This window comes from Zonotrichia leucophrys, chromosome 2 (genome assembly GCF_028769735.1).
Source record: "Zonotrichia leucophrys gambelii isolate GWCS_2022_RI chromosome 2, RI_Zleu_2.0, whole genome shotgun sequence".
Taxonomy (NCBI): domain Eukaryota; kingdom Metazoa; phylum Chordata; class Aves; order Passeriformes; family Passerellidae; genus Zonotrichia; species Zonotrichia leucophrys.
In genome coordinates, this window is record NC_088171.1 from 195,897 (window position 1) to 209,866 (window position 13,970).

At 59.9% G+C, this 13,970-nt stretch overlaps 1 protein-coding gene across 3 annotated transcripts in view; it reads right to left on the bottom strand.

Moving 5' to 3' along the window:
- The window catches only part of AGAP3 (ArfGAP with GTPase domain, ankyrin repeat and PH domain 3), a 115,708-nt gene that overhangs the window by 38,690 nt on the left and 63,048 nt on the right, over nt 1-13,970 (bottom strand). For 2 of the 3 annotated variants that reach the window (XM_064703683.1, XM_064703685.1), the window contains exons 9-11: nt 11,967-12,059; nt 5,629-5,733; nt 306-468 (exon numbers count right to left, since the gene is read on the bottom strand). In XM_064703683.1, the coding sequence (XP_064559753.1) occupies nt 306-468; nt 5,629-5,733; nt 11,967-12,059 (361 nt within the window). Of the gene's footprint in view, nt 1-305; nt 469-5,628; nt 5,734-11,966; nt 12,060-12,424; nt 13,469-13,970 lie in introns of those variants that run through there. The other variant, XM_064703684.1, reaches the window with a different exon arrangement.

Sequence of the window (13,970 nt, forward strand, 5' to 3'; positions counted from 1 at the left end):
CAGGGTGAGGAAATTCCTCAGGGGATCACACTGCCAGTTACACCCGTTGATGTTCTTCTGTGCTGGACACCAGCCAGCACAAAATCCTGACAGGATTACCTCTTACCTGTAAAATCCTGAAAGGATTACCCAGGGAGCTCACAGGGACCTGCACAGCAATGCCAGCACCCACCAAAGGGACTCCCCGAGGCTGGCGAAAGCAGGACACTCCAGAGGGGGCTCTGCTACCAGCCCAGCACAGCCAAGGGCTGCTGGGGCGCTGCGGAGGGACAGCCGCTGCCCCGTGCCCCCACACCAGCTCCTACCTGTGCCTGCTGCCAGCTGGGAGCTGCTCCTGTCCTTGGGCAGCCCGTTGGCCTTGGGGCTGGCGCCGGGCGCGGCCGTGGCGCGGGGCAGCCGCTTGCCCGGCACCTTCACCGTGGTCCGCAGCAGGTCGATCTCCTTGCCGTGCACGTTCTGCATGTAGTCCTGCAGAGAGGCACAAGGGGGGAGCGTCAGCCCTGCCCTGCCACAGCGCAGCTCCCCATCCCCAGAGCCAGCACTGAGCCCTGCTGGACCCCAGGACCAGCCCGTGTGGGAAAGCAAGGCCGGGGACCAGAGAGCAGATGGAGCCAAAGGGCGCACAGGGGCCAGCACTGCCTCCTCATCATCCCCTGCTCAACCTCAGCACTCAACTGCAACAGCATATGATAAGATACATATCACATCATATCATATCATCACAGCATAAGCAATAGGATACCTAAAAATTCCTTCTCAGGTCACAGCTGGGGTAAGAGAAACCCAAAACAACAGAACTCAGGTGACTCCCTTGCTCATTCGCCTGTAGAGCTTCCTGTTATTCAAAACCTGGTGCTTCCACCATTTCTTCTGGCAGACAATTCATTACACAGCCAAAATCCCGTGAGCAGACTGTAACTATCACTCTGATCTCAGCTTTCAGTCAGAATGAGGGTGCAGACTCCCAGTCTCTCCCCATCACTGTGTCCTTTCCTGTGCCTCCCACCCTCCCTGTCCCTGGGGTTCTTCCCCAGCCCTCTCTGATGAGGCCAGCTCCTCCTCGGGCTTGTGCCCTCAGAAGGGGAAGGCCCAACCCATGTTACAGGGGGAACTGTGGGTCAGATCCTGAGGGAGCAGGGACCAACGCTGGAGCTCTGGGAGGAACAGGGAGCTGGGGACCACATCCCTGGGCTCCTCTGCTGCCATCAGGAGAGGAGCCACAGCTGTCCAGGCAGAGCTTGGGGCTGCTGTGGACTGCTTGGGTTTACTCCAGTTCACAAGGAGGTCACCGCAAAGATTAACCCAGAGATGGTTCCTGTTTGTTTCCACATCCAGGAAGATAAACACAAGAACAAGCTCAGTTCAAGAGCAACAATCCTCCCATCCTGTACTCAAAAGCAGATGACAGGGGCTGCACAGGCCCTGCTCTGTGCTCTCAGGTAGCTGTTTGCAAGAATCATAGTGCCCCCAGAGCACCTTCACACCCTGTCACAACTCCTCTCTTCCCACTGCCCCCCTGCAGGCACCCTGCCCCAGAGCACCCTGGGCACGGGGCAGCACAGCCCCACAATCCTGCCCCACAGCACCCCAAACCCCGGGCAGCACAGCCCCACAATCCTGCCCCACAGCACCCCAAACCCGGGGCAGCACAGCCCCACGGCCCTGGGCAGCACAGCCCCACAATCCTGCCCCAGAGCACCCCAAACCCGGGGCAGCACAGCCCCACAATCCTGACCCCAAGCACCCCAAACCCAGGGCAGCACAGCCCCACAGCCCTGGGCAGCACAGCCCTATGCTCCTGCCCCACAGCACCCCAAACCCGGGGCAGCACAGCCCCACACTCCTGACCCCCATCGTGCTCCAGAGCACCCCAAACCCGGGGCAGCACAGCCCCACAATCCTGCCCCAGAGCACCCCAAACCCGGGGCAGCACAGCCCCATGCTCCTGCCCCACAGCACCCCAAACCCGGGGCAGCACAGCCCCACAATCCTGACCCCAAGCACTGCAAACCTGGGGCAGCAGCACAGCCCCACAATCCTGCCCCACAGCACCCCAAATCCAGGGCAGCACAGCCCCACGCCCTGACCCACCATCGTGACCCCAAGCACCCCAAACCCGGGCAGCACAGCCCCACGCCCTGGAGCACCAAGCCCCCAAACCCGGCCAGACAGCCCCAAACCCTGGGCAGCACAGCCCCACAATCCTGACCCCAAGCACCCCAAACCTGGGGCAGCACAGCCCCACCCGGCCCCCCAAACACCCCACACCTGGCACCCAGCCCCACCCTGGCAGACTGGCACGGCCCGGGCCCAGCACCTGGCCCTCACCGCTGGCCCGCCGGGCCCCCCCTGGCAGACTGCACGGCCCCGGGGATTTCCCCACTCCACGTGCTGCGGCCGGCCGGGCCCGCCGCTGAGCAGGTCCTGCGGGCTGAGCGATTTTCCCCACCACACAATGCCAATTTCTTCCCCAGCTCCTCGCAGACCCGAGCCGGTCACTGCCCTTCTTTTATTACCACCATTTAAACTGCAATTTCTTCCCAAGCCTCCTCGCTAATTACCCAGCCAGTTCTCTCATTTCATTTTATTACTGGAATTAACAACGAGTTCAAAGCGTGGAAAGCTATTAAGATGTGTGATTAAGCCACATTCAATTAGTTTCTACAAACAATTTAATTGATGTTGCAGATAGAATTAACAGAAGGTGATTGTGTGAATGGCTCCACTGGCTGCAAAATGGGAGCTGCTTCCCTGGCTCTGTGCAGCGCGGCCGGCGAGCCTGGGCTCAGCCACGCACCTTCCCAGCAGCACAATTCTCTCCAAGGCTTTGGGGAAGCGATGGGAAACTGCACCGGGCTCTTCACACAACTCCTTCTTCTCCTTTCACTGAACACACTCACAGAAAGGTAGAACAGAGATGCAACAAGGAAAGCCCTGCTGGACCCCGGGATCAGGCCCCCAGCACTCCTGCCCCCATTCCAGGCATCCTGCTTGTCCCTGGAACCACCAATGCTCTGGTGGAGAGGCAGAGGTGGCACCTCGGGGCAGGAACCCACCACTGCCCCACAGCTCCCAGGCACGAGTCTGGGCTGAGGTCAAGGCAGATTTGCTTCCATCAGGAAAGCAATTCCAGGGCCAGGGCCAGCTCACCAGCACGTCTTGCCAACTGTGACTGAAAACCCAGAGTTTACACCTGACTCCTGGGGAGGAAGCTTTCAAGTTGGGCTGGAGGTACCACGATCCAGATGCAGAAATAGGCTGAGATTAACTCCCAAAAGCAGATGAAGAGCTCCACCAGGAAGCTTTGGTTGGTAAAATCAGCACTGCCAGAGCCAGGCCCTGACCTCCCTCCAGCAGGGCATGGACACACCTGGCCAGATGTACACTGGGCTGCTCATCTCTGAGGTCCTGACACCCACCCCAAGAGGGACAGGGAGAGAAGGTAACAGAGATGGAAGGAAGAGAAGCCAAGAACTGCCATGACTCATGCCAGGGAACAGCCACTGGAAACAAAAAGGGCACAAAAATGCTCTGGGGCATTGAGCATCCTGATGGACAGGGAACACTCTCTTCCTGCAAGGCCCAGTCTGCTCTCAGGGACCCCTTTGCTGCATCCAGAATTCCACCATCCCCAGACACATGGCAGCACAGGCAGGGAAGAAGCTGGGACTGCCCATCAATGGCAAGAACTGGATGCTGCACGTCCCCCTGGCTGCCATTCCATGGTTTGTTCTGGCCCACAGCTCCCCCACCCGTGCCAGCCAGCCTGGGATCTGCTGCTGCTGCCACTCTGACGGGATGGAAGGGCACGTGCCCATCCCTGGAGCACAGCTCTGCTCCATCCCTAACGTGCTCTGCTTGTGTCACCCTGTGAAAGGACACGGGAGCTTTGCCTCGGGCCACAGGGTGCACATCCATCCAGCACCTCCTGATTCCCTCTGGAGGACGGGGAGGAGCAGATGCAATGGGACACCCTCGTCCTGGATGAACCCCTCCAAGCAGTGCCAGAGGGAAGGGGAGGCAGGGAGGCTCTGTGGATCAAACTGCAGCGGGCAGTGGGGCACCGTGGTGGGTGCCAGGGTCCTTTCCCCAGCTCCTGGGCAGGTGGTGCCACAGGGCAGCACACCAGGACAGAAGCCCAGCCTTGAGGCAGGCAGGCTGGGCAGCCCCTGCTCTGTGCCCACGGGTAATCCACCCTCGCTGTAGGTAAACACACCAGCAATCCAGCTCCTATCTCAGGGCAAGGTTCACAGCTCCTCCTGGAGCCAGGCAGGAGAGGCCAGCTGGCATCACCCTCCGCAACGGGCTGGGGATCACCAGTGGCACCAGCTGGAAGCAAACCAGATCTTTTCCCAGGGCAATGCAGTAATGAAATGAAACACTGAAGTGCAGGATGGAAAGCAAGTGGCATCAATCTCGATCACCCCCCGAGGAAGGAATGGTGAAAAAGGAGAGAAACCTGGTGTGTGGCAGCAGCAGCATCTGAGAGTAGCTAAACAATAGCCCAGAAATTGCTCTCCCTCCAGAGCTGATGGTAATAGCATGGCAATTTCCACGGTGGAAATGTGATAAGCCCATACACAGGGGTGCACAGGTGAGCACACACACAGAGATGGCAGCAGCAGCCGCTCCCTCCTGGCTTGGTGATCTGAAGACCAAAATCTGGGGTTACAAACTTAGAGAACTGCACGGTACATCACAGTATGGGGACTGAGGGCTCTAAGAAAAAGCTCCAACAGATTAGAGAAAGGAAATGCAATGGTTGGGTCTCCAGCTCAAGGACAGGAGGGTCCAGGGCCTCTGGAGCTGGATAACTGAGCAAGGTAACCCAGGAGTGATGGTGCAGGGTGAGCAATGAGGAGAAAGACTCTGAGGCTCAGGACACTCCAACAGCCCACATCTGAGGAGATCAGGGACACTCTGAGGGCCTGGAAACGTTCACAAGAGCTGCAGCACCTTGTTCTTCTCCTTGCAGCCCCTAAAGCACCGCGTGCCCCCAGCCACCGTCCGTCTGTCTGTCCTGAGGCAGCACGGCCCTGGCAGAGGGGCTGGGCCTGTGTCACAGGTGTGTCTGTCCGTGCAGGCTGCTGCAGCAGCACACTGTGCTCACGAGGGAAGGGGAGGAAGCCATTAGCCCCACAGTGGGGAGGCGACAGAGACGGATGGGGCGGCAGCTGTGCGCCTGAGCCGAGCGCGATCAGCGGCTCCGAGGGCAGCGGGCTCTGCACAGACAGCCCCTCTCCATTGCCCAACACCCAGCAGCCAGGAAAATCCCTGCACACCCCATGGCACCGGCAGATACCCTGCAAGGAGCTCTCTGCCTGCTCCTCACCCGGCTGCAGGGTAACGGACTGAGCAGGCAAACAGGAGCGAACCGCAGCTCCCGGTGCAACCCTGCACAGAGCAAGCTTCCACCAGCCTGGCACTCAACAGCCTGCAGGGGAGAGGCTCCTCCAGGCCCTGGTGAAGCCAGGTCTGCTGAAAATGCTGCCTGGAGTGGCCAACACTGAGCTCCTGCACAGGGCAGAGCCCAGAACTTCCACCGGTGACCCAACCCTTGCCCAGCCCCTCTGTGCATGGAGGACACTGCGCTGTCCCACCCTGCTCCCTGCTCAGCCCAGGACTCACGTGCAGGCTGGGGTGGTAGGTGAGGACCCCGTTGTCACACAGCGTCACGTACTTCTTCTTCCACTCCTTATTGAGGGACTTGCCGCTGCGTTTGAGGAGAATGCCCTGAAAGAGAAGAGTCAGAGTCTCAGGTGGTGTTTGATGCAGGCACCTCATGCTCACTCCAGCACTGCCCCTTGCAGACGGGTCTTTGAGCAGAAACAACAAGCAGGCTCAAGGAAACATCCTCCAGGCTGGCTTTCTCACATCCCCTGGGCTGCACTCTTTCCTTACCAGCCCCCAGGCCCCACAGACAGCCCCTCCCTTTAGGGATAAGGGTTTCCACATGTCAGTGCCAATGTTCAGGCCCTCTGAGGGACCCATCACGTCCTCTGGAGTCCCAGACCACCCCTGTTCCCTTGCTGAAGGGCAGTGCCCACACGGGGCAGGAGCCAGCCTCCCCACCACAGACACACACAGCTCCCAGACCTTCTCCACCACCCAAAGAGCAGAGGGCTGGTCAAGGCAGGGAAAACTGGGCACGGGCAGGAGCTGACTGAGAAACAGCACTCCAAATACAGGTCTCCCAAGGGATGCACATTTTCTTGCCTGCTTGTGATTCTGAGAGCTGTCAAACAGAGTAGGGATGGACACATCCCAGAGGGAGTGCAGGGCTGGGCAGCTGAGATTCAGGTTATCCCCTTTTCCCATCAGGATTTTACCTGGGAGCCAACCTGCTGTCGCTGGCACCACCACACTCCCAGGGCCAGGAAATGATGGCACTCAGACATCGCAGACCCAACCCCACTGATCTGAACCAAAGCTCACAGCACGACCCTCATCCCCCTCTCCCCGCTCATTTCTGCCTCCCCAAGAAATCCACCTGCAGCAGCATTCATCCTGTACCAGGTAAGGGCACAGGTGGAGAGGGAGAAGGAAGCTGGGCAAGACAGCAGTGCAAGGGCTCTGGAGCAGGGAGAGCACATCAAGCACTGTGTCAGCAGGGAGGGAAGCACAGCATGGGGGACAAAAGCAGGAATGAGTAACAAAGTCTGGGAAAAAGCTGGCTCCACCAACTGCCAGGCCTGGCCCCTCTGCAAGGGCTGTCTGGACAGACACCCAGACTGCCTGCTCCTAACTTGGCAAAAACCTGGGCAGAAAGTCTCAGCCCTGCCAGCCCTGGCATGCTTGGGGGCCCCGTCCCAGCGCCTGGAGACTGAGCTGCTGCTCCTGCAGGGTGCAAGGCCCAGCACAAAGTGGAGGGGGACAGCGCTGCCAGACAGGAGCGTGAAATCAGCAATAAATGGTGCACAGCACGCAGAGCCCCTGTGAGCACTGCAGCTCGGTGCTCCCAGCAAACACGGGGACAAGGAACTGCCCTCCACACAGGCAGGCATGGAACAGCAAAGCAGAGTGGCTGGGCAAAGCTCTGCGTGGGCAGGATCAGATCCTTTGGCAGGCCATGCCACGCCATGGGCAGGACAGCAGGACAGCTGCCTGGGTGCTGTGTGCCATCCTCCCACTCACACCCAGCAATACCCGAGCTCCCTCTGCTTCTGGGCCCACCCAAAATCTTCCTCTCTGACACCACAGCTGGGCCACACATTCCCCACACAGTGTATGAAAATGATTGTTCCTCCTCCCACACAAAGCCAGCTTAACACCCACCAGCTCACCCAGGTAAACGGTGAATTCTCTGTAATTCAGAAAATTTGTTTGTTATCTTTCAAACAAATCCTCTCCAGATCAGGCTGAAGTTACAGATCCAACTCCAAGTCACTGTGTGCAATTCTCTGGCTTCTGAGTGTGACAATTCCTTCTGGACACAGTGATCTCTTCTGGGCATGAAGATCCCTCCTAGCATGTAATGATCCCTCCTGGGCATGATTATCCCCCTTGTTGCCCTAAACCCAGCTCAGTTCCAGTCTGACCCTGACCCTCAGCATCCTGCAGTGCAGCTCCTCTCCTCCCCTCCATGTGACTGCAACCTGATGCCCCCTGATGCTACAGAACACCCACTCCAGCCCTGCCAGCTGCCCCAAACTGCCCTGTGCCTGCAGAGAACAGCGTGCAGCCCTCGGGTCAGCCCCAAACCTGCAGCTTGGCCAGCTGAAGCACAACCACAGTGAGAGCTGGAAGGAGGGCCCGGCACTGCAGCCCCTTTGTGCAGGGGAACAGCCCAGGCTGAGTGCCCGTGCTGCTGCCCACCAAGTGCCAGGCAGGCTCCTCGTGCCCCAGAGCCCTGTGCGGGCACACGGCGCTCCCCTGTGCACCCCTGGGAGGACCCACAGGCAGGAACTCTCCCAGATCCCGTCCCCTGTCACTCACACAGAGAGGGGAGCCCAGCCCCGCTCCCCTCCCGGCGCTGCTCGGGCTGTGCCGTGCTGGGCTGAGCTGGGCCGGGCTGTGCTCACTAAAAGCAGCAGCAGCAATATGCAGCGTAATGAAGCAGGGAGTGGTGATGGCCCCCAGAGGACTCGTTTACTCCACAAATCTCCCTTCCACTCACTTTTTGCTAAGAATTTTAACACCAAACTTAATTGTGAAGTCGCGTATTGATTGGAAAATGCAAATGGCAATTTAAATGTAATCTAAGCTCCCAGCATGATCCCGGCTCCCAAGGAGGAGGAGTCACCCGCCCTGGGCCCTGCTGGAGCGCACGGCCCGAGCGGAGCCAGGCCAGGGGCCAGGGCAGCCTGGGGCTGCCAGCACGCCCCACGCAGCCTTCCCACAAGGATCTGGAGATGTGCAATCAGGAGCTCATTCCCGCTCACACACAGCTGAGGAAGCTTCCTCTCCCGGCCTCATTAACCCACTTCTCAGGGACAAGTGTCCAGCTACCAGGGAACCCTTCAGCCCGGCAGGACCGTCCCCAAAAGGACACTCCAGCACACCGAGCTGAGTCCCTGGCACACAGCAGCCCTGGCAGAGGCACCACCTGCCTGGAGGGTGCGGGGGGCCCCAACACCCACGGTCTCACCTGTCCCCTTGGGGAGCTCCATCTTTTCCAGATGTGCACAAGGGAGACAGATCAGGTCACCCAGAGGTGCTGTGCTGCAGAAGGCAGTGACAAGTGACAACCAAGCACCCTGTGGTAGCAACACACATCCCTCCTCAGCCAAGGCTGCCAGTGCTTCTCTCTCTGCAGCTCCCAGCCGTGCCTGCTGCTCCCTGGCTCCATGCAAGCCCCAGAGCCCACTGTGCGCTGTCAGTGCCTCCCAGTGCTTGTTCTGTGCTCACAGAGAGCAGGAAGGATCGTGGATCACAGGGATTGCAGCCCTGGGTGAGCCCCCTGCCCCCAGCACCTGCTGCCCTCAGCCCTGGCACTGTGAGCACAGCCCAGCTCCTCTCCCAGCTGTCCCAAGGTGACCTGCCAGCAGCCCCAGCACCAACCGTGCCAGCCCAGCCCAGCCCAGCCGTGCCCAGGGAAGCCAGGGCTGGCCACAGAGCCGGGCAGCAGATCCTGCCCACGTGCCACCCACAGCCCCAAACCCAACAGCTGCTCTGCTCCTAGGGCTGGGCAGGACCAACGAGGGGTCTAAGAGGGAAACCAGCTAAAGGCCCCACTGCCCCACTGCCTCTCAAAGACAGTAAGCAGTGAGACCTCCACCATCTTCCAGAAGGGGCAGCTCCACACCAGAGCAACCATGCCCTGTCCTGAATCTCTGCTACAGAGCCACACCTCTGGAGAGTCTTTGCTGCTCTCCCTGTTGGTGGCACCAAGCCATCACTCCCTGTGGCCTAGGGTCACAGCAGGAATGTGCCAAAGTGTAGTGCTGACCTCACTATGGACCCCCAACAAGCCCTTCCCCACGAGCCACATGTTGGTATCTGCTGGAACAAGATAGTGTCCACCTGGCAAACACCATTTCCCCACGTATGTTCCTGTAAAAACACTGCCAGGATCTCTGTGGAACCACCTCTAGCAACTCTGGCTAGAAAAGGTGCCAGTCCTGAGCCCAGCATGGACCTGGATGTCCCATGGGAACTCTGCTCCAGGCTCTCCTCGCGAGCTGCTGCTGCTGTGAACTGGTTCCTGTGCTTACTCCTGAACCAGGCAGAGGTTTGGCATCTCCTCCTCCTTGCAAAGCCCAGAAAGGATGAACAGAGGTTGTGTTTGCAGAGCTGGGCCTCTCTCGGTCCCAATTCTCCCCATTTCACACAGGAACACCATGGAATGCCTTAATCCCACTAAGCCAACACAGCCTCCAGCAGAGCAGGCAAGGCCAGGCCCTGTCAGCAGCACAGAGACACAGAAGCAGGTGAAGAATCATCCTGCAGGTGAAGAATCATCCTGCAGGTAAAGAATCATCCTGCAGGTGAAGAATCATCCTGCCCTGCTGAGTGGATCCTGGAGAAAGGAACCCAGGGGTCCAGGCACAGGAGGCTGTCCGGCCCCTCTCAGGACCAGCCCTCGCAGGCAGCAGCAGGGGAACCAAGCCAGGTCTGTCTCACTGAGGGCTCCAGCTGCTCTACCTCACCACAGAACAGCCACCCACCACCTCCCCTGCTGCCCAGGATGGGCTGACCCCCATGGGCACTGCCACTGCACACCAACAACAACCCACTGCAATCAACAAGCACCTCATGGCAGTGACCCCCACACCAACAATGACCCAGTACAGTGACCCACTGCACACCAACAAACCAGTGCAATCAACAAGCACCTCATGGCAGTGACCCCCACACCAACAACGACCCACTACAAACAACGAGCCAACAATGACCCACCACAAACAATGACCCACCGCACACCAACAACAGTTGTACTGCACTAAATACCAGTTCAACCTTACAAACAATAACCTACTGCACACCAATTGTTGTATTGCCCTAGATACCAGTCCAATCTCACAAACAGACCCACTGCACACGCAGAGGCCGTGTCCTGCAGAGAGCAGGGCATGGCCCAGCACGCAGCTGGGCTGCCCCTTGCTGCTGGGGCAGTGCCAAGCCTGGGCCCCTCAGGGGCAGAGCCCCCAAGTGTGAGATCCCCCAGCCTCCACCCTGGCCTGGCTTCTGCTGTCACTGCTCCCCTGGCTCCAGAGCCAGCCCTCCCAGGGCTGCCTTCCCAACACCAGCCTGCTTTCAGCACAGCCCCTTGCCCAGGGCACCAACAGCCCTGCACAAACCTGCCCCAGGATTACTCCACGGCAGGGAAGGGCAGGAGCTCTGGCAGCTCCAGCACTGAGCAGGGTCTCTCTCTTGTGACCCACCACTCCCCTCCCCAGCTAGCCTGGCTTCACTGAGCCCTTCCCCATGGAATCGTACCAGGCAGCCAGAACCTGGTGGGGATGGAGACTGTACTGTCCTGCCTCATATCCCAGCACTCCTGCAATGCAGGGACACAACTGGCCCTGTGCAACTCAGCCCTGGCAGGGCTGGGGGCCCATGGGGCACAGAGGGGCCAGCAGGGGGTAAATGAACCCACAACAGGAACACAACATGCAAGGCAGCAGCACAACCTGCACTGCCACATCAGTCCTTCCTGCAATGCAAGGAAATCCTGACAGAAACGCCATCCAGGCAATCCACACCACCTGGCTCGCTTGGACATCACCCACCACTGCTTGCCAGTGATGGGCAGGCAGCACTCTGGGTTGGATCCAGGCAGTTCAAGCTTCCCTGGAAGCCAAGAGGCAGGAGCAGAACGCACTGTTGCTGGAGAAGCAGTGCCTCCCTTGGGCTCCCAGTGGCTCACGATGCAGGCACTGTGCTCACAGCTCTCTGTAGGAGCCAGTGAAGAGGGGAATCCTGAATCCCCTTCCTGTCCTGCCAGGAGCAGGAGCAGGAGTGGAAAGGAACAGGACAGAAGAGCAGTAGAGAGGAGCAGAGAGAGGCTGCGGCAGAGGCTGCGGCGGGCGTGGGGCATGGATGCCATCTGCTGGAACCGCTCTGCAGCCGCTGCTGCAGCCCCGGGAGCGCCCTGCCACAGCCCTGGGAGCGTCCTGCCACTGCCACAGCCCCGGGAGCGCCCTGCCACTGCCACAGCCCTGGGAGGGCCCTGCCACTGCCACAGCCCCGGGAGCGTCCTGCCACAGCCCCCAGAGCCCACTGCACACCCACCCATTCACCCACAGCACAGCCCCCAGCATCACCCTGCTACAGCCCCGGGAGCGCCCTGCCACAGCCCTGGGAGGGCCCTGCCACTGCCACAGCCCCGGGAGCGCCCTGCCACTGCCACAGCCCCAGCAGGGCCCTGCCACAGCCCCCAGAGCCCCGCTGCACACCCACCCTCGGCACAGCCCCCAGAGCACCCCCAGCACCCCTGGGGTGTGCGGCCCCCCGGGCAGGAGCCCCAGGCAGCCCCCCAGGCTCCCCGGAGCCTGCTCTCAGAGCAGGATGAAGGAACACCGAACCTGCTTCATGGGGATGGCCCGCCCGCTGCCGATGCTGTCCGCCTTGCACTCGGGCACCTTCTTGTCGCGCTCCGGGTCGGCGCCCTTGCGGGACTGGAAGAGAAGAGACACGGGTGTGTTAAACCGGGCACGGAGAGCACACCACGGCCCCCCGTCCCGCAGCTCCAGCCAGAGCACTCTGCTCTCCCCCAGGCCAGCTCTCCCAGCACCCGGCCCCTCTAGGGACACTGGGGACGCTCCAGCGCAGCCCCCGGCAAGCTGTGCTCTCCTCTGCTCTCCTCTGCTCTCCTCTCCCCCCGGTGCAAGCAGAGCTGTCCTCCTCCTGGCAGAGCGGGGCTGCATGGGCCCCCCCTCCCGTGGGGCACACAGGACATGGCGACAGACAGAAATGGCATGGGATGCAGGTGGAGCATGGATGGAAGCAGGAGAGGGTCAGGCAGTGAAGGAACTCACACCTCTACTAATCCAACAGATTTATTCTGGTAACACACTTGCACCATACAAAGTAGCACAGGTCACCGGGCAGATACCAGCCCCTTACAAAAGAGCATGGACAATAAATATCTACCACACGTCTAGAGCGGCGAGAGCGGGACCCACCAGCGCCCGAGGGCCGCGGGGAGAGCAAACTCTGATAAATACAATATGAAATTTACAGTCTGTTGAGCAGAACTCATTCAAAGTGCTTAGGACAGAGGGAAATACCAAGTCATACATGGCATGGAGCACAACCAATACATTCAGAATCACAACAATGGCAGGAGGCAGCGGCAGCGTCTCTCTGGAGCGTCCTACACACCCCCTCAGTCCAGGAGGGCCCCGTGTGCTTTGGATCAGAAAGGGATACGAGCCCCGCGCGCCTGGCACACCGATTCACCAGATTTTGGGCCCAGAACCAAACAAAGAGATCGAAAGAGAAGAAAACTAAAGAGACACAGATGGCTGCTCGGCTGCGAGGAGAAGAGGAGAAGGAGCAGGAGTCCATGCAGGCTGCAGAGGTGCAGGAGGGAAGAAGGAGCGGAGCGCTAGCGGCAGGCGCTGCAGCGGCTCCCGCAGGCAGCAGCAAAGCGTCTTTTGGCCCATCCAGCTCCATGCGCGGCTGTCGCCCGGTCCCGGTGCGTCTGCAGGTCTTCCCATCCCAGCAGGGTCGTCCGCCCGGCATCCCCGAGAAAGGGCAGTGCCTAGACAGCATCCAGCAGGCCCAGAAATGTCCCAGCTTAAAGTGCAGGCGCAGGCCGTCTCAGCGCTTCCTAGACTTTACATTGGGGGGATTTAAAAGGCTCCTGCGTGTCTCCGAGGGGGGGACCCATGCTGGCTGGAGGGCGGGCGAGCCTCTAATCTTAGATCAATCCCAGTGCCCATCCCTTATCCGGCCCTGGAGAGGCAATGAAAAGTGAGAGAATTTGTACAGAGGTGCCGTGTGTAACCACCTGGATCTTCTAATTTGGAAGGAGTTGGAAAGGCCTTTTTGTTGATGAAAAGTTGGAAACAGTGGCACATATCTGCAAATATCGAAAGAATAAAGAGTTTGGCAAGTTATACTCAGAACACGGACACGAGTCTGTCAGTGATGGGTGCCAGCAGACAGCACGGACAGGCCACGGAGTGGGCGCCGGCGGCAGCAGCAGTCGGGGCTGGGGCGGGGGCAGGAGGGGCGCAGAGTCTGTGTCCACCTGGAGCTCTGGGGCACGCAGACCCCCGGGGGGAATGCGATCCACTGGGGGGCGGGAGGGGAGCGGGAGAGGAGCCGGAGCAGGGGAGAGGAGAAGGAGAGCAGAAGAGAGAAGGAGGAGGAGGAGGAGAGAGGAGGAAGGAAGAGAAGGAGGAGAGCAGGGAGGAGGGGGAGGAAAGGAAAAGGAGGAGAGGAGAAGGAGAAGAGGAGCAAAGGAGTCAGGCACAGCTCAGGACTGGGGCTGCAGCAGCTCCCAGAGCTGGGCCGAGCACTGCACCTCGGAAAGGCCTGTGCCTGCCTGGGGACCCTGTAAGGACAGAGGCTGCTGGCTA